Raw genomic sequence first — 27,762 nt, forward strand, 5'->3', positions numbered from 1 at the left:
ATATATATATACATATATATATATATATATGTATATATATATGTGTGTGTATATACCAACAGCATTGAATTACCATCCTGAAAGTCTAATAGTAGCAAAATAAATTCAAATATATTTCCTAACAATAAGCAGACTATTAGAAAACTTTAACCTTTTAGTAATTAATGTACAGTTGTCATATACATAATTTTATAAATAAAATAATTTCAACATTATGTTGAAGCTTTTATTTTGGTGAACAATTTAGAATAAAATTAACTCTAGCTTCAGATCTTCTCTCATATATTAGTCCATAAAACAACAATACTCAACCTCTGGCTTAAAGTTTTAACTCAACATTTATTCTTCAATAAACATTTTAATTGTTTGAATAATTTACTTTGAAAGTCAGCTGTGATATATCTTCAAACTATTCTAATATTTATCTTTAGAGCTCGCGCTGGTTCTTGGATCAAACACTTAATGTAATACAATCAAGTACTCCATAAAGTTCTCTTTATCAATGCACTGATCAACCATTCAATGAGCACTACACTGATCAACAATTACCTGAGCAGTACAGTAATCAACTATTTGCTAAGCACTCTCCACCAATAAACCATTGGCTGAACTATACCATGATCAACCATTAGCTGAGCACTTTCCTGATCAGTCTTTAGCTAAGCCCTACAGCTATTAACATGAGAACTGTATTGACCTACCATTAGTTGAGCAGTACAATAATTAACCAATTGCTAAGCACTCCCCACTGAGAAACCATTGGCTGAGCATGACAATAATCAAACATTAGCTGAGAAACACATCAATCAATCGTTAGCTAAGCTACACAGATCAGCCATTATTGAAGTACTGTTGAACAATCTGAAAGCTACACAGATAAACTATTAGCTAAGCACTACACTGATAAACCATTAATTATACACTACACTGATCAACCATTATTGAAGTACTGTTGAACAATCTGAGAACTACACAGATAAACTATTAGCTAAGCACTACACTGATAAACCATTAATTATGCACTACACTGACCAACCATTAGCTGAGTACTACTCCGATCAACCTAAGAAATAAAATATAAGTGTGACTTTACACCTTAAAAACTTCAAAAATACAACACTCTGGTTCATGACCAACTGTTTAACTAAAGGCTTGATTCATAAATACTAATATATTTGTTAACAGATCTTTTGGCTTAAACAGCTGGCTCCACTAAAGCATAAGAGAGGGTAAAATTAGTCAATAAAACATTTTGGAATGTTTTAACTTATAAAACTCCACTTAATTAATAAAGAGAATTTATTTCATCAAATATTTTTTTCTGAATGATCAGATCATATTTAATTTTAAATGTTAATATATCTGTTTCATTACAGATTTTGGATTCTTTAAACTAATGAAACCTCACTTCTTTTCCACACATAAATTCATTCTTAAAGTTACCTTGTGTTTAGTTAACAGTTTGATTGCTGCATCTTCATCTTTTCCATAGTCTGTGCTGGTAAGGAAATCATTCTTTTCAGACATCCAAGTTTCCACCTCATTAGCATCAGAGTAAAACTGAGAAAGACATTAAAAGGTAAAGATAAATGTTATAAGCAAAATAATTTATCTTTGATGTGATGAATTATAACACTTTAAATAACACTTTTAAGCCAGAATTTTTATAGTATGTCATATCAAGGAAAAAATGTGTTGATCATCTATCTTTCATTTTTTTGTATGCTTGAATAACACAAGAAAAGTTTTGCTTATATTTTTTCAGGTAAAGTACTTCCTAAAAATCATCTTATAAAAAAGAAGGTTTACAGTGTTTATTATGGGATACAATTTCAATAATGAAATAGCAAAAGTGATCAGTTTAACACCGTAATGTCTAAAATATGTTGAACCATTTCAATAACAAAAATTTAATTTCCTATAATGAAAAACAGCACAAAAAAATTTTGTTTTTTTAAACAAGTATTGGGCTAACTGCTGTGTCCACTGCAGGGAACCAAACCATGGCTTTTAAGGTTGTAAGTCCATAAACTCACTGCTTCTCACTGGGGGATGCACAAAAACATAGAAGCTTACAAACGTGTATTTCACTAATGCTTTCCTCAGATCATTAGGATCAAACCACCTTCTCATACAAACTACAACTGAATAATCAAATGACCAACACTTACACATTAGTTAATAATCTAAACAGATACTCACAAGATCTTCAAGATGAATATTTATTAAATTAATATAGAAAGTTCTTTAATTTTTCTTATCAGTTTTGTTCATTATTATGATTTTATAATAACACTAAGAACAGATGTTTCATATTTGGTCTAAAAGATGGAGGATGTATGAAAATAATCTTTCAAAGTCTTCACACCGAAGTTAACAACTGGTGCAAATCTTCACCTATTTTGAGTATGTTTTAATACAAGGGCAACAAAACATTGAACTTTACACTTGTTAATACAATTTAGTTAAATTTTGGTAGCAACTATCTAGTATATTCAACCATAACAATTAACAACTCATAATGAACAATCTACTTCTGCATTTTGTAAAATAATGATATATATATTCATTCTATTTCTGACAATTACATTCATATACAAACATTAACTCTTTAAACCCATAATTTTTTGCACGTTCTGCCAGAATTATTTTCATGACTTCCTAATAATTATCAACATACCTTATAAAATTTCAATTTTCTTAATTTTGTTTTTCCCTTCAGCATCAGGGATACTCAAAATGAAGCATTGGTGAGTAAATAAATAGCCTAAAACCTCTCCCTGTTGAACATTTGGTGTCATTATCCAATTAGTAAATCAGGATTTTCAGCCAGATGCTGGCAGCATCCGCTCAGATTTAAGGAGGTAAAACTATTACAATTATACAATAACACTTCCCTTACAAAGTAAAACACAATTTCACAATCAATTTCTTTCACCTAACCTGCTGAGCTTTTAGTGACATCTCCAACATCTCCCTTCTTTTTGCAGCAAGTGAGAGCAACTCTTGCCAACTGTCTTGCAACTCCTTTGATTTAGACTTAATTGATGGTGATGCAAAATGTTTCTGATCAATCAGAGCTTTGCCAATATCCAGTGTCTTTTCTATCACAGGCTGATGTCCCTCAATTTCTTGCTCCAGTTTCTAAAAGGTCAAGATGTAGCTAGTAATTATTATTTACAAAACTAATTTCTATTAGGTTTGTATGAGTTAGCTTCTTATATACATATTTTAAGATATGTAAGCTAGTTTTCTGTAATCATTTTACATTTATTTTAAAGTTCAAGAAGTATGCTATTGAAGTTATTACAGTTATATATGAAAACACACTAATTTAGAAACTAATTTTTATAGCATATTATTTGCTTTAAGCAAAATGCTTAACTCAAATTAATATCAATTAATAAACAAAATCGGCTACTTAATTAAGCAGCAGATTTGACTTCCTTCAGAAACATAAAATTTTATCAACTGAATGTGCTAAAAATATTATATTGTTAAAATTGCATAAAATTTAACAATCATTAAGTTACATAAAATTGTAAAACATATACATAATGTATATGTGTAAAAGTTTCCAAGTTACATCAGTAGATATCCATTCACCTCATGTTTTTTATATAAATTCTGAGCATTTATTAAGTTTTGACCAATATCTTGTGATGACGCTGCAGGCATGTGTTCTTTGATCCACTGTAACTCACTATCAACATCAAAATTAAACTGGTGTAACTTCAATGATTCTTCAAGCTGTCGACGTCTTCTATTCGCAGGAATTTTTAATTTTCTGAATCTAAAACATTATTAAAAACAGAATATTTACTAATTATAATTATTATTCTACAATGATACAAGACATTCTTTAAACTAAAATATGCATGTGTATGCAGATTTTTCAAACCTTCTCTTAGATCTTAGGCTGTATCTTTTTTCAGTTCTGAAAAAATGTTGTTTTTTTTGGGGGGGGGGGGCATAGACTGCTCTTTCTGGATTGGAGGAGCACTTTGCAGATTTTTTTTAATTGTTTATTTGAAAAAAAAAGATATTGGGGTATTAAAAATAGACAGGAAAAAGTAATTATAAATAACAGTTTTTGACCACCTACCAACCAGATCCTTCCCATACAGACCAGATAAAACCTCGATATGGAAATTAATATGCCTTTGATGCCTTGGTGGATAAAAATAATGAAAGTTTCAAATCTGATCTTAAGCAAAGACATCATGCTCTGAATAAGCTTCAAATGAGTCAAATTAGGTTCTTATTCAAACTTTTTCATGACTACGACTGGTCACCATAATGACAAAGCATATTTCTTCAATTTGAATCACTAAAATATTAATTATTGATTTATCATAAAATTCATTTACACATACATAAATGTTGACATCATTAAATTTACACTTGTGTAAAGTTTTGATTTAAGTGGACCTTTATAGTAATTGTAGTGATAGCAAATTTATATTTATTACAAAGTCTACCAGCAATAAATAATCTACAAGTTGCGAGAATCAATGATTAAAAAAGTTCTTACCTGTATGTAACTATATAATAAGTTTGTTTTTAAGCAACAAGCTACAAAATGGGCTTTTTGTGCTTGCCGTGTCCACCATGGGTATCAAAACCAAATTTTTATTTACATAATAAATATTAATTCTCAGCACTATGCTATGATAAGGCTTTCTAATAGCACCCATGGACCTCAAATATGACTTAATTCTAAAAGCATTATAGGTTAATTTCTATCACAAACTAGAAACTTACTGGTGGTAAAAGTTTCACTTTTAAATACAGTTTTTACAATACACAGCATAAGTGTTTATTTTATGATGAAATGAAAATAAGAATAAACAACAATTGTTTGTTTGTTTTGAATTTCGCACAAAGCTACACGAGGGTTATCTGCACTAGCCGTCCCTAATTTAGCAGTGTAAGACTAGAGGGAAGACAGCTAGTAATCACCATCCACTGCCAACTCTTGGGCTACTCTTTTACCAATAAACAACAAAACAGTGAAGATTACATCTACCTCAGTTAATGTCAAGAACAAATTAATCATCTAAGACATAACTTGAAATGATAAATAATTATGATATTAATACACATCAGGCTGTGAAAAAAGTACTGGGCCTTTTATTTAAGTTGTTTAAAAATACGTTCTGCAAATACATGGTAATTCAGGTCAATTTTGAACATTGAAAAATACTATTATGTCTTGAAAACCTTATGTTTGAATGAAAGGTATCTGGTGGAAAATTTCTTTTCATTGGACACTATTCATATTAAACTTTCTTTAAATATTTTCATATACTTTTTAAAATATATGTAATAATTTAACATTTGATCTAAAATTGCAAAATTTGATTACAAGTTTACTTCTGACCATGCCTAAAATCTTTTTAGAATTTTTATCTTAAGTTATATCTATAAATGTCCATCATATCAGTCATTCCAAATAAACATATTGTAAGAATATTGTTTACCCACAGTGGCTCCCTCTTTACTAATGTTCAGTTAATTAAAACCATTTAGTAAGAAACAAGAAATTTCAAGAACACTTGGTAACATTCAAATTGCCTCATTGGTTAAAGTGCCCAAACCTCAAGTAGAAGTTTCTTGTATAAATATCAATGCAGTTGGGATTTTTTATTATTTTTGTTATTGATAAGCAATCATGTTTAGAGAAAGCTCTTTTAATATTCAGAAAAACACAAATACCATGATATTTTATATTGATATTTGTTAATACTGAATTTCAAAGACCAGATGTCAAAGTGGTTCAGTGGTTACAGTACTCGACTCTCATGTGGAAGTCTCACATTAAAATACCAGTCAAGTCAGAATATTTTATTGTTTTTGCTTCTTTTTATAAATGATCACATTTACAGCAAGTGCTTTCAACACCATTACAGAATAAATCAGGGATTTGAGATATTGGTTAACAATCGAATAAAAAGAGGCATGTTTACAACATCAAGCCACCTTAACTTTTCATTTCAACTGAACACTGCTAACACCATCTATGAAATCAAATCTAACCTAAACTTCTGAATAAAACTAAAAATAGTTCAGAAAAAGTGCAAGAAAGAAAACTTGCTTAGCATGAGAAGAAAAAGGTAGATGGATAGCACAAAAAAATTAAAAACTTAACAAAAATGAGAATAACTGAAGCAAGGGGAAACATAATCAAATGAAGCTCCTGAAGAAACAAAGCAAAGATTACAAATTCATGCTGAAAGACAAGCAAGTGGGTTCTGGCCCTCCATGTCTTTCCCATGCATCGAACAGGTACATAACCTAGTATTAAAATAACAATCAATTTTTCCAACAAACAAATGCAACTCAGTAAACAATTGGTGAATGGTTCATCTTTCACCAATGATCAGTTATTCCAACAAACAATTAGTGATAATAATGCTAAAGATCAGACAGAAAGCTCACCTTTCACCAATACCCTTTGCAGCTCTTTGAATGTTCGGTCCATCAAAATGGCCTTCCTTTACCATATCTTGTCCAATGGAGACTACATGCTCTAGTCTTTCTTCCCATATATCCATTTCACTTTCTATGAGCTGAGGATAATTTGATAACAAGCTGAACTTTTTCATAATATTACTAATGAAATAAAATTATTTTGTGTGTATGTGTGTGTGTTTTCCATTATGCTAATTTCTCAATTTTTATAACATTTCAACAAGTGTTTCAGGCTTTGAGATAAATTCATTGGTCTATGCTGGTGGTTCTTAAACTTTTTTTTTGTTGTTCACAGACCACCTGAATTTTTTTTAGCTCAGCAGACAACATTATGTCTATAAACTGCAGCAGCCACAATATTTCTATGAACTGAAAGTTAAGAGCTAGTGGTCTATACATCTCAGTCTAATATAATAACTAACAACCTTAAGCTACCTTGTAATGAATTTCCTAGAAAGTAAAAAAATAACATCCTTAAGAAGAATGTTTTTTGAGCAGTACAAAGTTATCCACATGAAATACTATATTTCTGAAGAGGCACAGTCTTATGAATGACAAGTGAAATGTAATAAAAAGAATTCAACCTAAATTAATGTTATTATCAAGAAACGATATTAACAAGAAATCCTTAAAAAATACTAATTTAAAGTTTTCTAATTTTTCAAAATAACAAGTAATGCACACTAATTCAAGAAATTCTTAACTGATAACAACTTTGAATACAGTATAAATGACAAAGTTTACTTTTAGTTCTTGAAAAGTTTTCAAAGGTTAACTGGATATTCATGATGGGTCTGGATAAATTGCAAATGGAAAAAAAAAAGAAAAGTGAATTAATCTCAAAATCAGGAAAATCCACAAATCAACTATAGATGTTTGAGTGTGCATTTTTTGAGAAAGTACAATTGGAAGTTACTATTTACAATGATTTTTGCTGTTTTAATCAAATTCCTCCAATTCTAAACATTAATTCAGAGTGATTAATTTTGTAAATTTCCAAAATGAACACCGACATTAAAACCCATCTATATTAGTTAGTGTATGGAATAGAAGGACTGTAAAGAGACAATGTATCTTTTATTATACCATGAAATATCATACAGGATAAAAAGTATTAGCAAAATACTAAAAGTGTCATTTTATTTCTTGACAGAAATATGTTAAAGTGGTTAATTACATATGTATACAATATATATATATACAATGTTGAAACGTAAGTATCAAAATGTACATAAGAAACTACAAATATTTCTGTGAAATGAAAGGCAAATCTGAAATGTTACTTTTACACACTTCTGATTCCAAATGAGAAATGGACAAATTAAGAGAAATGTGGGAAAAAATATTTGTAATTTACGCAATTTTTATTACAAAAATTAGGTGCTGTTGGTTTCTATTGCTCCACCAGCTTTCAACATTTAAACGATAACTTTAAAGATATTTTTCTTTATTACAACTAATATCTTGTAATCCATAATGATTCATCAAATAATCATTAAATAGTTTAAAATTTAATTCATAGGAAAAAAAAACTTACTAAGTGTTTCTTCTGAAGCTCCTTTACACTTCGCAAATCACTTCCATAGTCAGTGGATGCCAAAGCATTCTCTAGTTCATCCAGTTTAGAACGTGCTCCTTCTAGTGTGCGATTGTAAGTATGCTGACCAACAGCCTGTTGTAGCTTCTGACCTTTGTCTTTTGCGTGAACACATAGTTCTTCCCACTCATGTTTCAGCCTCTGAAGAATCTCTTTAACTTCATTAGCAGCAAAGTTTCCATCACTAATGAGGTCTCTTCCACTCTAGGAAACAATCATCCAAGTCATCATCACAAGGAATTCAACCATTAGTTATTAACATACTTGAGATCAAAAAAAGACACAAAACTGGTATACCTGTCAGATGCAGCACATGTGTAGAGATTATATAAGTAACCTTTATGTACAACTACTAAAATACTAAGGAGTAGGTATTATCTATACACTCAGATTTAACTTCTTAAAAAACGATTACAGGGCACTTTATAAAAATGATTTACTTCTGTTGCACTCTATTCTACCAACCATCCAAGCTGAAACTTGTTTGTTTTGAATATTCTCATAAAGGACTATCTGTGCTTGCCATCCCAAATTTTGAATTCATAGACTCAAACTTAAATTATTTGATAACTAGCTTAGGTACAAGGATTATAACCATGTTATAATATTCACTGACAGCTTTTGGTTTACTTTAATTGAATACTTGGATTTGGCCATTACTCTTATAACACACCCATAGCCCCAAAGAGCATAGAATGATCTTGTGGCAATGTGATGTGAACAATGGACACACAGATTCGTGGATTGGCATGATAACTACTATGCCATGGCCAATCCCCGAGCCGAAGAGATCTGACATTTCTCATAAGATAAGAACACAACTGGTCATAGATTCATATCATAGTGTAATCCTTCTGAATACCATCTTAAGCTGCAATCAATGACTGAAATGAAGAAACACTCCTTTTCTATTGTTTATAGAAATGTCCATCAGCAATATATCCTTGATTATACATTTGCTTTAAAAGATGTAAAAGGATGGGAGAAACGTTTCTGGTGGGTTTGACAAACATTTCTTACAGTAACCCTTTTCTGCACATCACAAGATTTTACTTAGTTACATTTAAAATTTAATTAAACTATTTTATGATCAATATTTGTCAGTGAAACCAGCATTAAAATTTACATTATAGTTCAAAGGTTTATATTATCTAAGTTTTCATTCCTTTACTTCAAAAGAAACCTTAAAGAAAAATTCTTAAAGTTTTGTTTTATTCTCTCATGATCTGCAAATTCACAAAACGTTAAATTTGTATTTTTGTAGTTTCAACAGTTCTTGATTCATGCTAACCTTCTATATACAGAAATAATCTAAGTTAATTGCTCTGTTTATACGTTCTTCTTTCAAGCTCCAGAATGCACATTCAGAGAAAGGAGAAATAAATTTTTCTGAACTTTTGACAGATGCCATTCCCACTTTCTACACAGAGTGCTGCGATTTCTCAGCCAATTATACTTTGTTGAGTTAGATATTTGTAACCAATGGAAACAGTGCTTTTTGAAGTATGTTCTCTAAACTGCTATTTTGAAATTGTTGATAAGAATTATATATAGAGAACTAGTCAAAAATGCTCTTGGCATTGTTGCTGCTTTGTCCCTGCCACTTTAGCATTATTTCTCACCAGGAAATACGTTAGTTAGGAGGAATAGTTGCATTGCATTTAGGTTTTAGTTTTATATTTTATGTGTTATTTGTATTTTAAGATGCATAATCGAAAGGTTTAATCATTTTTTTATGTAAGTCAGTGCCTGCTTGGTTCACAAAGGATAGTGTAAAATGTGAACGCCACCATGTTCTGCTGAAGGCTAAAGTTTTTCTGCCCACTATACGGTACTATTGGCTGGTAATGCCCATTGACATGTGTTGCTATAAATAACAGCGCTAAAGAAAAGGATAATAAATTACATGTGAAAATGTAAAGACATGCAAAAGAAGATGTTATAAGATTATTTCATAAAATATTAAAAGGTATGTATATTTTTCCTGTCTTAATTTTAAAATTTTCATTGTTATGTACTACAGATTCTCTAATATTAAGTTAATTTACTGTATTGTGTTCATTTAAAATTTTTGTTTTATGCCACTGTATTGAGTGACTTGTTTCTGCAACATGATCAGCCAGCAGAGAAATTAACATGTTTATTAATATGGTATTTCAAATTACATCTAGTTTGACCAATATATTTTTTGTTACATTCACATCTAATTTGATATATACCTTTTTTTTGTAGAATATCTTTTTTATCTTTGGTTTGTTTGTTTGTTGTGGATTTTGCTCAAAGCTACACAAGGGCCATCTGTGCTAGCCGTCCCTAATTTAGCAGTGTAAAAGTAGAGGGAAGGCATCACCACTCACTGCCAACTCTTGGGCTACTCTTTTACCAATGAATAGTGGGATTGACTGTCACATTATAACTCCCCCATGATTGAAAGAGCGAGCATGTTTGGTGTGATGGGGATTCGAAACCGCGACCCACAGGTTGTGAGTTGAGCACCCTAACCACCTGGCCATGCCAGGTCTTATCTTTGGTGCTAAGAAGTATTGTTTAATTATACTAAATGGCTTAAAAATAGGATAAATATTATATTTTCTAAATACGTTGGCAACTGGACTAGTTATACGGTTTACATATGTTAATATCACTATACTATTTCTTTTCTTATCATAAACACTGTTTAATCTAGTGCATTGTTTAATTAAATTTGAACTGCTCTATCATTAGCAATGACTTTTATATAATTTAATTCATTTTTTAAATCAATGGTTTTGAAACAAATTTTACATACTCTGTTTATATAAGTATGGAAAGCTGCTAACTTTTGAGAAAATGGAAGACACGATCTTTGATGTGAGTAAGGTTTTCAGTAAACAGCTGTAGAAATAGTTCCATTATTATTTCTTTTTACAAGTACTTCTAAGAAAGGCAAACAATTATCTTGTTCAATTTCATGAGTAAACTAGATAAGTTTAGAGGATCAACATTATTTAGGTAATCATCAAATATTTTCAATTCGGTATTTCCATGCCGCCAAACCAAGAAGGTGTCATCAACAAATCTAATACAACAGGTTTTCCAATTGTATTATCAAGAGCAATACATTCACAATTGTCCATATAAAGATCACATATAGGTGGAGAAAGAGGAGAACCCATGGCTAATCCATTATTTTGTTTATAAAATTTCTCATCAACTTGAAAAAAAAATTTCAACACATACTCTGGGTAAATTAATAATGTCAAAAATTTCAACTGGAGAAACGGAAGCTTGAATTAATCTATCATAAAAACAATTAATAGCATCTTCTACTGGAACTTTAGTAAACAAGGAAACTATATCGAATGATACCAATTTGTCAAAATTCATATAGGTTGAAAGTTTATAGTGATGCTTGTAATTAAGTATTATTTGAGTTTCTAATTGATTAAACACTACAGAAGCTGTATTATGTAAGTTATAAAATCTAAAAGGGAGAATTCAGAGCACAAAAATGTCATATGACATAGAGAGGCAGAGACTTGGATTTGTAAATTTCCTTTTGAAATTAAGGTTTCATATTTTAGATGAAAAAATAAAAAATATGAATTATGAACTATGTTTTGATGTCAAGTTTATTGAAAACATTAATAATAAAATTGTTTAATTAACTTTTATAGGTACTCCTGTAAAACATCATAAAATATTCACTTTGACCCTGCCATACAAAAAGAGTTAAGATATGTAATAAATGCTCTATACACTTGTATTTTGTACCTTATGGACAATCTCCAGCCAAGGTTCATTAGCACTGATCTCAGCTTCAAAAGCTTCATGCTTCTTGAGCTTTCTCTCCAAATTGCTCAGGTCACGGTACGACTCATCCGTCGCAATTTTCATCTTGTCCTGAATCCATTCTGAAAGCTTTAAAGGCAAAAACTTAATGACACACAAATGACTAGCAGCTCAAATATACCAAAAGCACGCAAGTCTAAGTCTTGTTAGTACAACCATAACTTGTATTGAATGCTGAAGTTTAATAATAATAATACCTTTTTTTGGAGTTTTATGTTCAAAAAACGATAAAGGATAACAAAAACTCTACCCCTTATTATCTTTGTCAAATTGTTTTAGTCACAATTTAAGCTACTTGGTTCTCGTCAGAAATATGTAAATATAAACAATTCATCTAAATGTATAACTGAATATGTTCATTTAATTTGGTTTACTAAATTCTGGGATGAAGAACAAAATTAATAGTTAAAGTCATGATAAATAAATCTTTTATGATATTAGTAAGCTGTTCCTAAATCCAAGTTACACTTAATTTTTAGTACCATAGAATTAAATTAATTATTTTTCTTTCAAGATAATTCAAATGGCTGAACTTAAAAACTGGAAGTCATTTTCCTTTTAGATACATAATCTCTTAGGATAATCCTGAAATTAATTAACTAGTCCCTACAAACCTCTTCTGCCTCTGCTTTAAACTGTTGGAATGTTCTTGACTCTTCCAGCATTTCCCTTCTTTTCTCAGCCCTTTCCTTCACTGCTTCACGTCTTGCAAAAACCTGGTGTCTTCGTTGGTCAATACTAGTAGAGGATTTAAAGGTTACTTAAATATAGTTTATTTTGTTCAATCACTAGTGATATCAGTGAACTTTTGTAAGCATTAATGTAATTAAAGAACAAATTATTAATTTCTATTTTTTTACTATACAGATTAACGACAAAAATTAATCTGAAAATTATTCAATTACTGTAAAAAACAAAATGAGAAAAAAGTGTTTTGTGTGGGTAAAACTTGACAAGACGACATTTATATGAAAATTCATATGCTCACACTGTTTTGCACTGATTTAATATCTTTGTAATTATTTTCATGAACAATATTACCTACAATGAGTATAATAACCAGAAGTTTTAAGCTGTTGGTTAACTAAACACCTTCTGAAGATTTAAAAACACAAAAATAATTACCACATTGGTGTCCAACACAACTGATTTGGGTGGTGTAGTTAACAATACACAGTTATTCAACTTTAACTCAGTGTGTAATCAGTATTAAACATCCACTCAAAGTGGTCTGGGTGTAAATATGAAATGCAATAGTTTCCATATGCATGTAATCAATGACTAATATTTCATGTGTTTATGCTTAGTTTTCATCAGTTAACCGGCTTTCACTCTTAATTTGAACACAAATTTTTAATTCCTATTAAATACAAAATTAAACAAGTTAAAAATTCGGTTTCAGTTTTCTTTGCTGTCTGATTTTTTAAATAGTAAGTATATGTGACCTGTAAAGTTCATACATTTATCAATAACGGTCACATGATTTGTATTAATGTTTTATGAAATTATAGATTACAGTCTCTTTACGTCAGTACTCAGTATGATGAAAAATTCCTTAGATACTTTTAAACATTTAAATACAAATCATTAATTACTTGTAATAAAATAAATTTTATTTATAAAAATGTTAAAAACTCAGAAATAAAAGCTTGTATAATGAACTGCTGATCCAAAAGAATAATTCAGAAACAAAAACGAGAACTTGAGGTAATAACTAAATTTTAATTATTAATCCAATATAAAATAATGTTGTTGTTTTTGTTTATTATTAAGCTCAAAGCTACATAAAGGGCTATCTGTGCTCTGCCCACCACGAGTATTGAAACCCAGTTTTTAGTAGTACAAGTCCACAGACATACCACTGTATTAAAATAATGATATAAATGAAAGATTAATAAGGCAGCCTCCCAGTAATGTAAATCAAAGTACTAAAAAATCCATTATTAATACAACTTTAAAATACAAAAGACACAAAAATAACAAAATAATTAAATATCCTATTTTGCAAAACTTTCCTTCTTCAGCTATTTTTCTAAAACAGCATGTGTTGGTTGCTGGTTTATTTCTCAATAAAAACATAATTTGTCTTAAAAAAAGCAAGAAACAAACAAGGTTGCTAGGATACCTACTATTTGCTTTCTTGATGTCTAGCTTCAATTAACTTGTCAGCCATTATACTAAATTTGTCTAATCGATCTTCCTGAGCTTGTAATTTAGCAAGAAAGTTTTCGTGCCTCTTCACAAGGGATTCCACGTCATCTAGTGTTGTCTAAAAATAATTTATTAACATTACATGATGCAACCAACTGGTATTATGTATCTCTTTTCTCTTGTAATTTGGTAGTAATAATATATTTAGTTTAGCATACAAAACTAGAATTTCAGTAGCACTTTGATCTCTTTATTCTTAGGCTTATCTTTCAAAATGCAACACACACCAATGTTAAAACACACTGCTTGTTTACTAAAGAGACACAAACATTTAATAAATTTAAGAGTAATTACAAAACTATTATTCAAATAAGAAACTAACAGTTTTAAAAGCATTTTTGACAAGTAATACTTCATTAGTTTAATAATATTTCTGGAAATAAAATGCTAAGCTGCCCAAGAATACTTGTAAAATTAGAATAAAATATCAAAATTAATCTGGATTGTTGTTTGTCAGGGTAGAATATGCAAGCATAAATTTGTAATATAAAGTTTAGTGATAAAAATAAACAGAAATCTTATAAAGTAAAATAAGTAAAATTCCAAATTCCGTACTTAACTTAAACTAGTACATGCAACTTAACATTATAAAAAGTTTAAAGTAAAAATTCTGTAATTAAAAATATAACAAAAATGCTTTAGGCACTTCCAGGTAAAGATTAATAGTATCATATGTAATTGATGAAATAATGAAAATACTATGCATACTCCTAGGTTTTCATAGGCCAGGAAATTATTGTGACTGTTTGTGATGCTGTCAATTTGGTCAGCTTCCCTGTTGAACATCTGAAACATAAATAAAATGCAAACTTAACTACAAATCATGCTCAATGTTCAATATTTAAAAATATGCATACAATATATATATATATATATATATATATACACACACATAATAAATATGTCAATTTGTAATCAAATTAAAAAAATTAAAAAAAACAAAATTTTTGTTATCTTCCCTTTGATGTATTTCAAAAGATTTAAAATCAAAACAATAAGTTGTTTTTAAAATTTTTATCCACTGTATAGTGGCTCATAGAAGTTTTTATTCAAGTACAAACTTTTAGCTCATAGCCCCCATCTCTTGAACGATTTCAGATCTAATTACAGCCATAGCTATTGAGAATTCCCTCTTGTTTTATGTACAGAATACTTTACTATGAAACTTTGTATCTCTGTACTGTTTTTTTAAATTCTTATTTCTTTTATAGACATCAAGAAAGCAAATAGTAGGTATCCTAGCAACCTTGTTTGTTTCTTGCTTTCTTTTTTTAAGACAAATTATGTATATGTGTGTGTGTATATATATAGACTGCCAAGTGAAATTTCTATTTACACTACACACATATAGTTTGTTTGGTATTTAAGTTTAGCATATGTTTTATTTCCTTTTCAATACTGAAAATATAAAAGACTTCAAAACGTACTTTACTGTAAATGAGGGAAAATTTTTAAATGTGAATTTACATTTATCTAAGTTGTATGAATACTCCAATTATAAGTATTTTGTATTTACTTCAAAAAACAACAAATACCACAGTGTAATGAAAACAAAATTAATATATAATACAATATTAATGAAAGCCATTCACTACCTGCAAGTCTAAACACTGCTCCAACCAATCCTTTTTTTCTTCCCAGCCTCGATGAATTGCTTCTCGCTCTTCTTGTAGTTGTGATATGGTTTGTTGAATGTCAGGTGAATCAGGGCTCTTTCTTAATATATTCTTACCCAAATCCTGTACATCCTGAAACCTGTTAAAATATAACTATGTATGTGTAATTTTTGTTTTATAATAATATATCATAGAAATTTCAGTCCCCCTGTTTCCACTCCTACAGCAGTGAACACAAAACTATATATGCAGTAATATGTATGTAATAAACTAAAATACAAGAAAAACATTAACATTATTCACTTATCTATGAAAGAGAACGATTTATGTTAATACGAACATGCTGTTTTATCTTTCTTAGTTCCTCAAAAATATAAATATTTGATTACATTAAAATTAGTTGAACATGATCTTGTTCTAAATCATGTTTTAAAATAATGACTTCTGCTTCAGTAACTCAAAGCATCTTACCCATTTAATTAGAAAAAAAAATCATTACTTGTTAAGTACCTTAACAGCTTGATTTAAAAAAAACCTTTGAGTGAGACTTATTTGTGTATCAAGAAATTACTTACTCATCTTCATGGGCCATAATCTCAGTATATAGATCTTCATGGTTTTTAATCAAGTTTTCAGCCGTTTCTACATCTCGTGCTGCTTCACCACTGTTAAGGGCCTGTTTGACCTCCCCAACCCAGACTAACTGTGATAAAACAAGAGTGTTAGATAAAAACAGTTAGTCTTCAACATTTTAACAAAGACTGGTAGATTTATATATTCAATATTCATATTAAATAAAATGAAAGCTAAGCCACATTAACAAGAAAAACGATTAGAGTAAAATACTTTTTTGTTTCTATCATTGACTTTTGTGGTTGTTTTAGAATTCTAATTCTAACAAAACATACGTGAAAATTTCAGTGAAATGTTTAAGTCATTCTAAAAGCTTCATAGCTAAACCACATACAATTACATTTCAATCAAAACAAGGAACAACAGAAACATGAGCTGTTATAAGATACAAGAATTTACTGAAATCCTATGTAATACAACAGATGCTATAGATAATTTCCCATAGTTACACTTACCAAATTTTTGGCACTATTGTTAAAAACTTGCCGACCCATTGAATCATGTAGTCTTGCTTTACGTTCTGCTGCTTTAGCCTGAAATAAAGTTCACTTCACACTCATCAAAATGTTCTAAAATGTTAACTTTTGTCATATTTAAAAACAATATATCCCTATGTGAATTAATGGTTAGAAATAACAAACAAATTGGTTCACACAAGTTGCACCAACTGAGGACAACGTGACCATTACAAGCATGTATTTATGATCATACTGAATGTAATAAAACAAGACTTAAGGTTAAGCTGTACCTTTAAATACATCTTTTAGAAAACAATTACAGAAATATTGCACTGGATTTCTGATTAACTAACGTAATTCATTATGTATTTTATTGCATGTAGTTCATTACAAGTTCATAAAAATATAAGTAGCTAAAATAAATAAAAATCTGATTGTACCTTAACTCGATCCCACATGTCTTTTAGTTCTGCCTGTCTCAAGGAAACATTAGCTCTCTCAGCAGGGTATGAAGTTTTCACTCTAACAAAACAGAAATCACATTAAGAGGCAAGTTTTAAAGCACTCCAACAAAACGAGTTTCAAATTAGCTGGTACAGGTTACTTAATGCACTATGAACTATAAAAAAGGTAATGTAATTCAGGCTGAAGTTTTAGTTTAGTATACTTACGATTCTGCTAGACGGTTAACACGATTGTACTTTTCTTCCACGGGTGCAAGTTCCCTTTCTAGATTCTACAGTGAACAAAAGTATTAGGGTGTAATGATGAGTTTGGCAATGATTTATCCCTATTAGTGTAACAAATGTGACAAAACAAAATTACATAATAACTACAAATATTTTTAAGCTCTTCATTTTCAACTTAACACACTGGGATTTTCATAAGAAAAGTGCAGAAAAGAATTTTAACAAAATTCTTCTATTATAAAACACTGCAAATGTGACTTTCCACTCTATACCAAGTTCATTAGGCAGGCTTGGTTATACAAATATATTCAAAATACATTTCTAGTATTAATGTAATATTTTACCACACTTCATTAACTAACTATAAGTATTTTGTAGCTGTTTTAAAACTATAATATATGTTTTTATGATACATTTTTATCACAAATATATTTAAACAAAAAAGATTTTACAACAAAATCTCTAAAAAAAATTATCTAAATGTAAAATTTCTAACAAGAAATAAAAAAGGACAAAATATCATTCAAATAATCATGTATAAAAGGTTTTGCTAAAACAACTATATAAAGATGATGTAAATTATTAATATACTTCAGATTTTCTGAAGTATATTAATGCTGAACAGAAAAATAACAGCTACATTTATTAAGTACTATACACACACTACTCACAAAAATTAAAGGTTAATGGGGTTGCTTGTATATTTTTAGGTTTTCAATTTTTTCTAATTTAATAGCTTATTGTAGAGGAGTACATTAATCCTACTTACCAGAGTTTGCAAGTTTATAACAATTCTATTTATAATAGGTCTTTTTGAGAAATTACCCAAATTCTGTAATGTAAAAGGTTAGTTTGATAGATTAGGAAAGATGCTAACTATTGATATAATGCTAGGTTTATGGATTTTTTTTTGTTGGTATTGCATTTTGCAATCTGTTAGAAACCAATTAATTGAAACTGAAGTTTGCTGAGCTGCCATAGTGTTTCATGAGTGCTACAACCAGAATGAGGTGGCACAGGTCAAGGGATTGCCACAACAGAACATTGTGGAGCAAATACCAGGCTACAAGAGAATAGACCAACAAACCAGGTTGGGGTTGCAGAAGTGCTACAATTGCAGTAACAAATTTATTTCTGTGAAATTAAACCGTTACAAATTGATATCTGTGAAATTAAACCCTTACAAACTGATATCTGTGGAATTAAACCCTTACAAATTGATATCTGTGGAATTAAACCTTTACAAACTGATACCCTGTGAAATTAAACCCTTACAAACTGATATCCTGTGAAATTAAACCCTTACCAACTGATATCTGTGGAATTAAGCCCTTACAAACTGCATCAGCAACACTAGGGACCTCGGGAACCAGCTTCAGCAAGCCACTGGAGTCTGTATATCATGCTCAATAATTAGGAACAGGCTCCATGAGGCTGGACATAAGCCCAGAATGCCAGTTAGAGCTCCTTTATTAACCCCAAAGTACAAAACAGCTTAACTGGAATTTGCCCAGGAATATGTCACCTGGACCCTTCAGAAATAGACCCTGTATTGTTCCCAGATAGGAGCAAATTCTGTGTATCTTCAAGTGATCCAAATATTAGAATGTGGAGATATGAAAGATTTGGCCTAAAACATTGTCCACCACGATACTTTTAGAGGTGGCTTAGTCATGGTCTGGGGTGGTATCTGTATGATGCAGGTGCATACTGACATCTATGTGGTAGATGGAGGATCCCTGACAGCAAGTCTTTATCTAGATGAGACCCTGCTAATCATTGTTCACCCCTTTTGCTGGTGCTGTCGGAGTAGCTTTCGTGTATCGGCAGAATAATGCCCATCCTCACACCACCAGGATCAAGCAGCAATTTTTCAGGATGAAGGAATAGAGGTACTTGACTGGCCTGCTAAGTCACTGGGCCTAAATCTGATTGAGTGTGTGTGTGTGTGCGGAACTTGCTAGCGAGAGCAGTTAGAGACAGACAACCTGCTCCTACAACTGTTCAGTAGTTCAGAACTCCTCTCATCCAGGAGTGGTCTGTGCTGCCCCAGGAAGCGATCCGAAATGTCATCAACAGTATGGGGGAACAGATGCAGAAAATTCTTAAACAATACAGGTGGACCTATCAGCTACCAAAGACTCATTTTTTTAAGTTTTTTTTCTTCTTAATTGGTTATTTTTTGCTCTGATGTTTGTGCAGTGAAATATTGGCATTTTCTGTTATTTGTAAATGAATTTTCGACTTGCTTAGTATTATTTACCTATGATATTTGTAATAAAAAAGTTTTGTCAATACTGAACATCAAGTTTTTCTTCAAATTTTGAAAAAACATATCAAAACCTCATTATCCTTTAATTTTTGTGACTAGTGTTATTTCAGCATTAATGACACAAAGTGCTTTGTTATACAAATTCTGAAATACTTCTTAACGCTTATAGCATTGAATATTTTGAGTTTTAATAGCTTTTTAATAGTTTTTCACTGTACACCCATCTATGATATTGTAAATTGATCATTAAGTTTTTGATCAATGTTAGGAAAAGCATTTGATTAAACACAAATATACCTGATGTTTTCGTTGAAGTGACTGGATTGTTTTCATATCCATACCAATTTCATCTGAATCCATCTTTTCTAATTTCTCTGCCATCCAATCACGCGCCTCATCACAAGTTCGATTAAACAGTTCTACGCTGAATTACAGTAAAAAAAACTGCATCACTGATCATTTTCAACCTCTATCAAAAGGCTGAACAATCAACACTTAGAAAACGTGTGCATTTCAAAACTCACAATCTCTCAAAGTACTTCACTTCTTCATCACAAGCTTAACCATAAAAAATAAGAATTGTACAAACTTTACTAAGTCTTAATCAAGCAGGATTTTCATTTTAATTGTTATAAAAAAAAACAGTAAAAAAGTATGAGATAAAAATGTTTCCATGTCATACATGTACATTTCTCTGAAAACTAAACCTAATGCACATCATAGTCCACTGAACAAACATTAACTACTACTTCAACATGCAACTTACCTCGTAGCACCTTCCAAGCTTCGTTCTTTTTCTGTTTTTAGCCTATTCAATCTATTCCACCTTGAAAGAGAAGAATCAAATTATTAGCTTAATCTACCACTTTTCAATTTAATATTATGTGCCATCTGGTAACAAAGATGTAATTACATTGAAATGTATTTCTATTATCCTTAATAGAAAACAAAAAAAGCTGACAACTCAATACTCACTTAAAAAGACAAGTGCTTTTATCATTTACACTTTGTAGATGTACATGATTAAAAAGTTTAAAACAAAGTAGTTACTTCGAATTAACAGCACCAGTGAATATCCAAGCTTTCCAGAAAATAAACACTTTTCAACATCATAAAAAAATCAGCTATTTCTTGAAAGCAAACTGAGAAATGTGAAAAACGTGAACAGAAGATTCTTTATAATTTTTTTTTTGTATGGATATCTACAAATATGAAATTGAAGTCGTGCAGAAATTAAAGATTTAAATTGTTATATTACAAATAGCCAACAATTAATGATACTTGTTGGCAGCAAATTGCTTTTTTTCAAACCAAATGTACAAATATAGATGAATTTCTGATACAAAATCTATATCTTCAATGTATATACCACAGTAAACTTAAAATACACAACTTGCAATTAATGTAATCGTTACATTCCAACACTAAATTTACTGTATATGTTCTAGCATGTGCAGTAGGACCCAATATCATAATTTAAATTTTCAATATATTAACCTGTGTGTAAAAGTTTCAGTTAGTGAGAACAAAACTTTCAAATTCAACTTTAGAATTCTAAGAAACTCAATTCTAAAACTGCTCTTCTACACCAAGAGATTTCTACTCACCCAGTTCAGCTACACATTGTTAAGGTTGGGAAGGGGATTTATTTACAAAAATAAAAGAAATAAAATTTTAATATGATTGGAAAACATTTATATATACAATATCACTGTACAATACCTATCATGTATTTGTTTCTGTCTGGTTCTTATATCGGTTAATTGGCTATGTTTATCTCGGATAAATTCCTCCACCATGGAGTCAATTTCTTCGACACGACGACTGCTGGCCGACAAGTCTGTTAAAAAGTTCTAAAGCAAATAATAAACTTAAAGTTTTAATACACTGTACATTTAGCTTTTCCAATCACAAAGTTATTTTTCATTATGTTTATTGTAAGTCATTTAGCTTTTTAAATCTTTAATACTGTTTAATAAGCATCATAAAATTGGATTTGCTCTATTTTCATTGCAACATGTTTATGATAAGACAGGCACTGTAATTAGTGGGATCCAAATTAGTGAAAACTAGTGCTTTCACAAGTAGAAATGTTTTTATTTACAAATACAAGAATGCAATAATGTACAGAACTGTAACCAATATTGTCCTTCTGAATTACCTATTCTTTCCAATTTGACATTTTTACTTTGCACAAATTTTCTTTAAGAAATTAGGTAAGCATTAATGCCTTCTATTAGAAACATATTTATTATGTTCAGAAGACATCAAAAACTTCCTTAATGTTTGTATCCAAAAACTTTAGAGCATAAATCCACTGACCTCAAACATCTTCTTCTGCACTTCAACAGTATCTTTTGGATTACTCGTTGTGAGCAGTCGTTCCTAAATTTCAGATAAATTTTTATCTTTAAAAACTAAAATAACACTATCTATGGAGTTTTGAGTCCATTTTATTTCACCATATAGTAACCTCTGGTTGAAAAAAGAAAAGAAGTTTTAACACACATACACACACACATATATATATGTGTGTGTGTGTGTGTGTGTGTGTGTGTGTGTGTGTGTGTGTGTGTGTGTGTGTGTAGGTGTACATATATGTATCATCTTTTACAATAACAACAAAGTCATAACCATTATTCCACAAAATGCACAAATGTGTTCTAACAAAAATAAGTATAAACCAACTGTACTTTAGTCTAGCAGGCTTAAAACTGAGATAAGTGTTTGTTTTTATTTTTTACACAAATTAAAAATACCCAAATTTTCTACAATCATAGAACAACACATTAATTTTCTGAATATATATTATAGAACTTTATAATTCTCATTTCACTCATTATAATGCTGATGTTGATAATTTTAAGGACAGTGAAAGAATAGAAGTATATGAAAACCCACAAGCTATGATCACAGTGAGGATGAGGTGAAGAGAATAAAAGAAAGAAGTAAGTATACCTTATCTTTCATCCAATTCTCAAAGTCATCACATTCCCGATAAAATCTGAAAAGCTGAATAGCATCTTCCAAGAAGTGGTGTCTGGCCTGGAAAGAAAACAAAACTATATTGAAACCATCTCTTCCATAAACATTATTCTGGTTTTCTGGCTTGGGAAACTTCCCATAAGCATTATCATGTCAACTCTTTCAGTAAAATACAAAACTAAATTCAGCAGACAGGAGCACAGAGAGTCATGAAAGACACTTAAACCTTTTAGTTCATGGGCACCTCCACAAAATGTGACTATTCCTTTTTACTATGCAGTGTTAAATTATCTTTTAAAAATTGTCACAGACACCTCCACAGAACCTGAGTGCTCCTTTTTATCATGCAGTGTGAAATTATCTTTTACGGCTACTGCCATAAAGCACTTGTCCCTCTGATCAAACAGCTGAATCAAACAGCACTAAATGCCTAAGCCTAATGTATCAATCAAAAGATTTAAAATCCAATTTTCCTCATTGAAGAGTCATCACAGACCAATTTCACCAATCAATATTCAAGGAAAGAAAATGGTACTGTATCAATATTCTGCAATTAATTCTATGCTGACACTATTATGATAAAAAAAAAAACAAGCCAAGCAAGTCAATGACATAGAAGCTTCTGTTACATGTGTTACAGAAGAGTTGCTGACAAATTAAACAGGCATTTGCATATCCTAACTCCTACATGAATAGAGAAAACTATTAAAATCAATGATACATAATCTAGAGTTCTAGCTACTGTTACAGACAAATAGTTTTGCTGTGTCTTACATAGATTCTCTCCTAAAATATGCAACTATCTCAAGGCAGCTCTATGGGAGAACAAAACCAAAATGACTGGTGGATTCTAGATGCAGCTTAAAGACTCATGTCAAAATATAAAATATGTCAAGTTTTCCTCTTAAATAAAAAAATCATACACCAACTTATCGGTGATAGAATCTGTTGATATTTGTACATGTAAGATATGTTAAGAAACTACAAAGTTTAATACTTCTCCGTTCCCATTCTAATTTTAAATACTTATCAACAAACAAAGCCTGAGACCTCTGCCAGTTCCATAAGTTCTTCAAATTTAGTATTGATCGAGTTCTGTCGTTCTTCAACTCTCTGTCCTTCCTTCTTACTCTGAGACTTCGCTGGGGTGGTTTCTAAGATTAAAATTAATGTTATTCTAAGTTATCCACATAAAAAAATCAAATCACTTAATGATAAAAGTCAAGAATCTATACAAACAGAAAAAATGAGCTTTGCACAGTAGAGATACCCATATATGCTGAAACATTTATAAATATCATAACTTGATTTCCGTATTTCCACATCAGGTCAACTTAATTAGACCAGCCAGTTAACTGAATGTGCACAGGGTCAGTCCACTAAAACTGACTCCATACTGAAGAAGGAATGTTGACTGTAAATCTGAATTTACTACATGCATCTACATGAAAACGTACAAGTCTGTTGTAAACAAAAAGTCAGATGTGTTACAAAAGTATCTGTACTTAATAAATGTCTGTGAAACCATGATGTCAGTCTAACTCAGACTCTGAAAAGTCAGAGTGCTAGGTGATCTTCATGTGAAGGATAAAATACTTCTGTCCATTGTACAGTTTGCATAACCTCTAAAACTTCTGAAATGCATATCTACAGGGTTATTTTTTCAATATCTTTGTATATTGTATATGGAATTTATTCTTTATTACCACAAACTTTTGCTATATAAGAAAGTATGGTAAAATAAATAGTTAATAATTTCGACATCAAATACATAATACCATATTGAATGGCATTCTGGAAAAGGTCATGGCAAGTGCACTTTGACCCCACCCATGCAAAAGGGTTAAAGTGCAAGCTTGATTTACCAGCTATTAACCAGTTAAATATACAAGCTTATTAATCAGTTAAAAGATGTAATTTACTAAATTTATGAGTTAGTTCAAATATAAATTGAATTTACCACTTTTTAGTCACTAGTTTAAATATCACTGAACTTTTGTTAAATTGTAATCTCTCAATTATGTTACGCATGTTAAAAATCTTTTATCTTAGATTCCTGCACAGATATATGTTGTTTCTTAAACAAAGTACATTTCAAATGTCCACTTCAGTAACAATAAACAGCTTCAAGACACAATAGTTTTTACCTGAATATAATTCTGATAAAAAAAAGCTGCACATATTAAGTTAATTACAAGTCAAATACTGTTTACATTTTTTAAACTAATTATATAACAAAAGTTTAAGAAATCATATAACCATTTTACACTCTTCTTGCTAAATAAAAATATCATGTTAAAATAACATATGAAAAAAAACTGTACTTTACTTTTTTTTAGCAGGGACTAACTCGAAAAAAAAACAAACAGCATTACAGCTACAGTCATATTATTATTTTGCATATCAAAATAAGAAAATACTCACTACTCTTTTTCTCTATAGGTTTTTTCACAACTTGCTTTTTCATCACTGTTTTTTTAACTTTTATTTTTTCTGGAACTTTAACTTTTTTTTGACAGATTTCTGAATAATTTTAGGTTCAATTTCTTTAACATAAGTTGCTGGAACAAATCCATTTCGTCCATCTAGTTTCCGAACACTCCACCAGTCAGCATTTGCTTTCTGTAGCAATAGCAGCACCTGGTGAGAATAAATACAGCTTTAAGTGACAAGAAAATGATACTTAAAGTTACTTGTATGGAGGGGGGAAAAAAATTGCTACGCATGATTATTTTTGTACTCAAAATAATTACATCATAGCACAATTTTTTCCCCTCCATACAAGTGCTATGACATAATTATTTGAGTACAAAAATAATCATATATATATAGCACTATTTTTTTTCTCAAACTTAAAACCATCCACCTTGCAGAACCATACTGATTGTAAATGACACCCTGTATCAGATTTAAATTCTGTGCCCTGCATTAAAAAAACTTTTTTTTAATCTAAGCTATTCTTGCCTGGTGGGTCAGCGGTAAGTTTATGGACTTACAATGCTAAAATCCAGGGTTCGATTCTCCACGGTGAACACAGAGGATAACCCAATGTGGCTTTGTGTTAAAATAAATAAAAAAACAATCCTTGCCTTAAAAGATGGAAACTCACACCCCCTACAGGTATGTGCTCTCACACTACTCTTGGTACAGCCGTGCCGCATTGTAAAATAATCTTTCAAATTTTTTTTTTTAATTGAAGCATATCATATCAATCAATCATTAATTAATTGAAACATGCGTATTACTTAAATTTTCCTTGTTATATAATATTATTATTCATTTTTGGATAGCAAATTGTTTATTCATTTTTCTCTTAAGCAGCATTAACCAAGTGCATTGTGCTTATATACATGCTTTACAACTGTCAGAGTAAACATAAAATCTATGGGTGCTACTATAATGTAAAAAAACAAACAAACTGACCTTCAAGTAGTGACCTATTTCACATCATCATTGATTCTTAACCCTATATTAAAGATGGGATCCATAAAAACCTCATCATGCTTAACACATTTGTATGAGCTCTTTATTGTTTCTTAACCCCAGAATTGCAGATGGGGTCCTACAAGCAGCATTTTAGAATGTTTGTAATTTTAAACCCACAGATTAATTTCCCAGAAAGGGGACAAAGGCTGCCTGGAGGGGTCACCTGTTTTAACCATTCGCACCACTATACAGCAGTGTGTTGTCTGTCAGTGAGTTGGTAGACACTAAAATGACGTCACATAAGGGACGCTTAACGTTGCAATTTGTACTGTCCTGACGTTAGCAAAACGTGCGCGTGTCATGAATCACGAGAAGAATTGTGCACTCTGTAGGCTACAACACAGCATGACATATGAACTTAAAAAGCAAGAAATAAAAATACTTGTTACTCTTAATTTTGGTTGTATTTACACTTGAAACAGAACACTTTCGAGAACCCTGCACAAGTACATCTAGAATAGTCATTATGGTTTTCCAACAAGACCCAAAACTCGAGCGCTTTCGAATAGTTAACTATTCTTCTTCCTGAACTATTCGAAAAAGCTTGAGTTTCGAGTCTTATTTAAAACCATTACAACTTTTATGTGTGATCCTGTGTGCTAACTTCTTAGTCAGAATTAGTACAGTTATTAATTATCCTCCAGATATTATTATGAAATTTAGTTTGTCAATTTAAATTTGATTCTTTTTCTTACACTAATAATCGATATCACGTTTCCAGCTTAATCTTTACACGGCACTGATGTAACCAATACATATTCCCTAAAATAACTTATGGTGACGTAGACAACACACGCATATGAAACAATGACCTGAAAAATGAAAAAAGTCTAATCGTTCAAGGCTGATTGGTTTATTCTTCTACGTACACTGTTACGCACAATCTTCAACAGCCAATATAATTAGTTTTGGGGAAAATGATTTATGATTGAGTATCTAGGAGGAGGTTACCCCCCCCCCCCCCCAAACATGCTTTCAATGAAGTTTCATATTATTTGAGTTATGGATGCACGATGTTTTAACTACTGATTGTGACAGTCCACGACTGCATGTAAACGAAAACATCCAATGTCTTATTCTCCAGTCTATGTAGCAATCGTTGAAAAACGGCCTAGTTTTTACTAACTATATCTAACGCCCTGTTTGTCGTGTATATGTTACTTACTTGATACGGTAAAAACTGCAGGTCGCTGCCTGATTTGGAAATAGATACGTCCTTGATACGGTAAACACTGCAGGTCGCTGCCTGATTTGATATAAGATACGTACTTGATACGGTAAAAACTGCAGGTCGCTGCCTGATTTGATATAAGATACGTACTTGATAACGGTAAAAACTGCAGGTCGCTGCCTGATTTGGAAATAGATACGTCCTTGATACGGTAAAAACTGCAGGTCGCTGCCTGATTTGGTATAAGATATAGCTACTTGATAACGGTAAAACTGCGAGGTCGCTGCCTGGTATTTGATATAAGATACGTCTTAGATACGGTAAAACTGAGAGGTCGCT

General features: G+C 30.7%; 1 protein-coding gene across 1 annotated transcript in view; it reads right to left on the reverse strand.

Annotated features, from left to right (window-relative positions):
• The window catches only part of LOC106461743 (spectrin beta chain, non-erythrocytic 1-like), a 156,572-nt gene that overhangs the window by 56,547 nt on the left and 72,263 nt on the right, over positions 1–27,762 (reverse strand). The window contains 22 exon segments of the mRNA XM_013921591.2: positions 1,444–1,560; positions 2,944–3,144; positions 3,607–3,793; positions 6,442–6,572; positions 8,012–8,275; positions 11,825–11,971; positions 12,517–12,640; positions 14,032–14,171; positions 14,822–14,899; positions 15,709–15,868; positions 16,305–16,432; positions 16,818–16,895; positions 17,261–17,342; positions 17,492–17,556; positions 20,079–20,205; positions 20,548–20,607; positions 21,504–21,634; positions 22,104–22,166; positions 22,740–22,826; positions 23,817–23,920; positions 25,191–25,263; positions 25,266–25,406. Of these exon segments, the coding sequence (XP_013777045.2) occupies positions 1,444–1,560; positions 2,944–3,144; positions 3,607–3,793; positions 6,442–6,572; positions 8,012–8,275; positions 11,825–11,971; positions 12,517–12,640; positions 14,032–14,171; positions 14,822–14,899; positions 15,709–15,868; positions 16,305–16,432; positions 16,818–16,895; positions 17,261–17,342; positions 17,492–17,556; positions 20,079–20,205; positions 20,548–20,607; positions 21,504–21,634; positions 22,104–22,166; positions 22,740–22,826; positions 23,817–23,920; positions 25,191–25,263; positions 25,266–25,406 (2,688 nt within the window).

This window comes from Limulus polyphemus, unplaced genomic scaffold, assembly GCF_000517525.1.
Source record: "Limulus polyphemus unplaced genomic scaffold, Limulus_polyphemus-2.1.2 Scaffold1022, whole genome shotgun sequence".
NCBI classification, from domain to species: domain Eukaryota; kingdom Metazoa; phylum Arthropoda; class Merostomata; order Xiphosura; family Limulidae; genus Limulus; species Limulus polyphemus.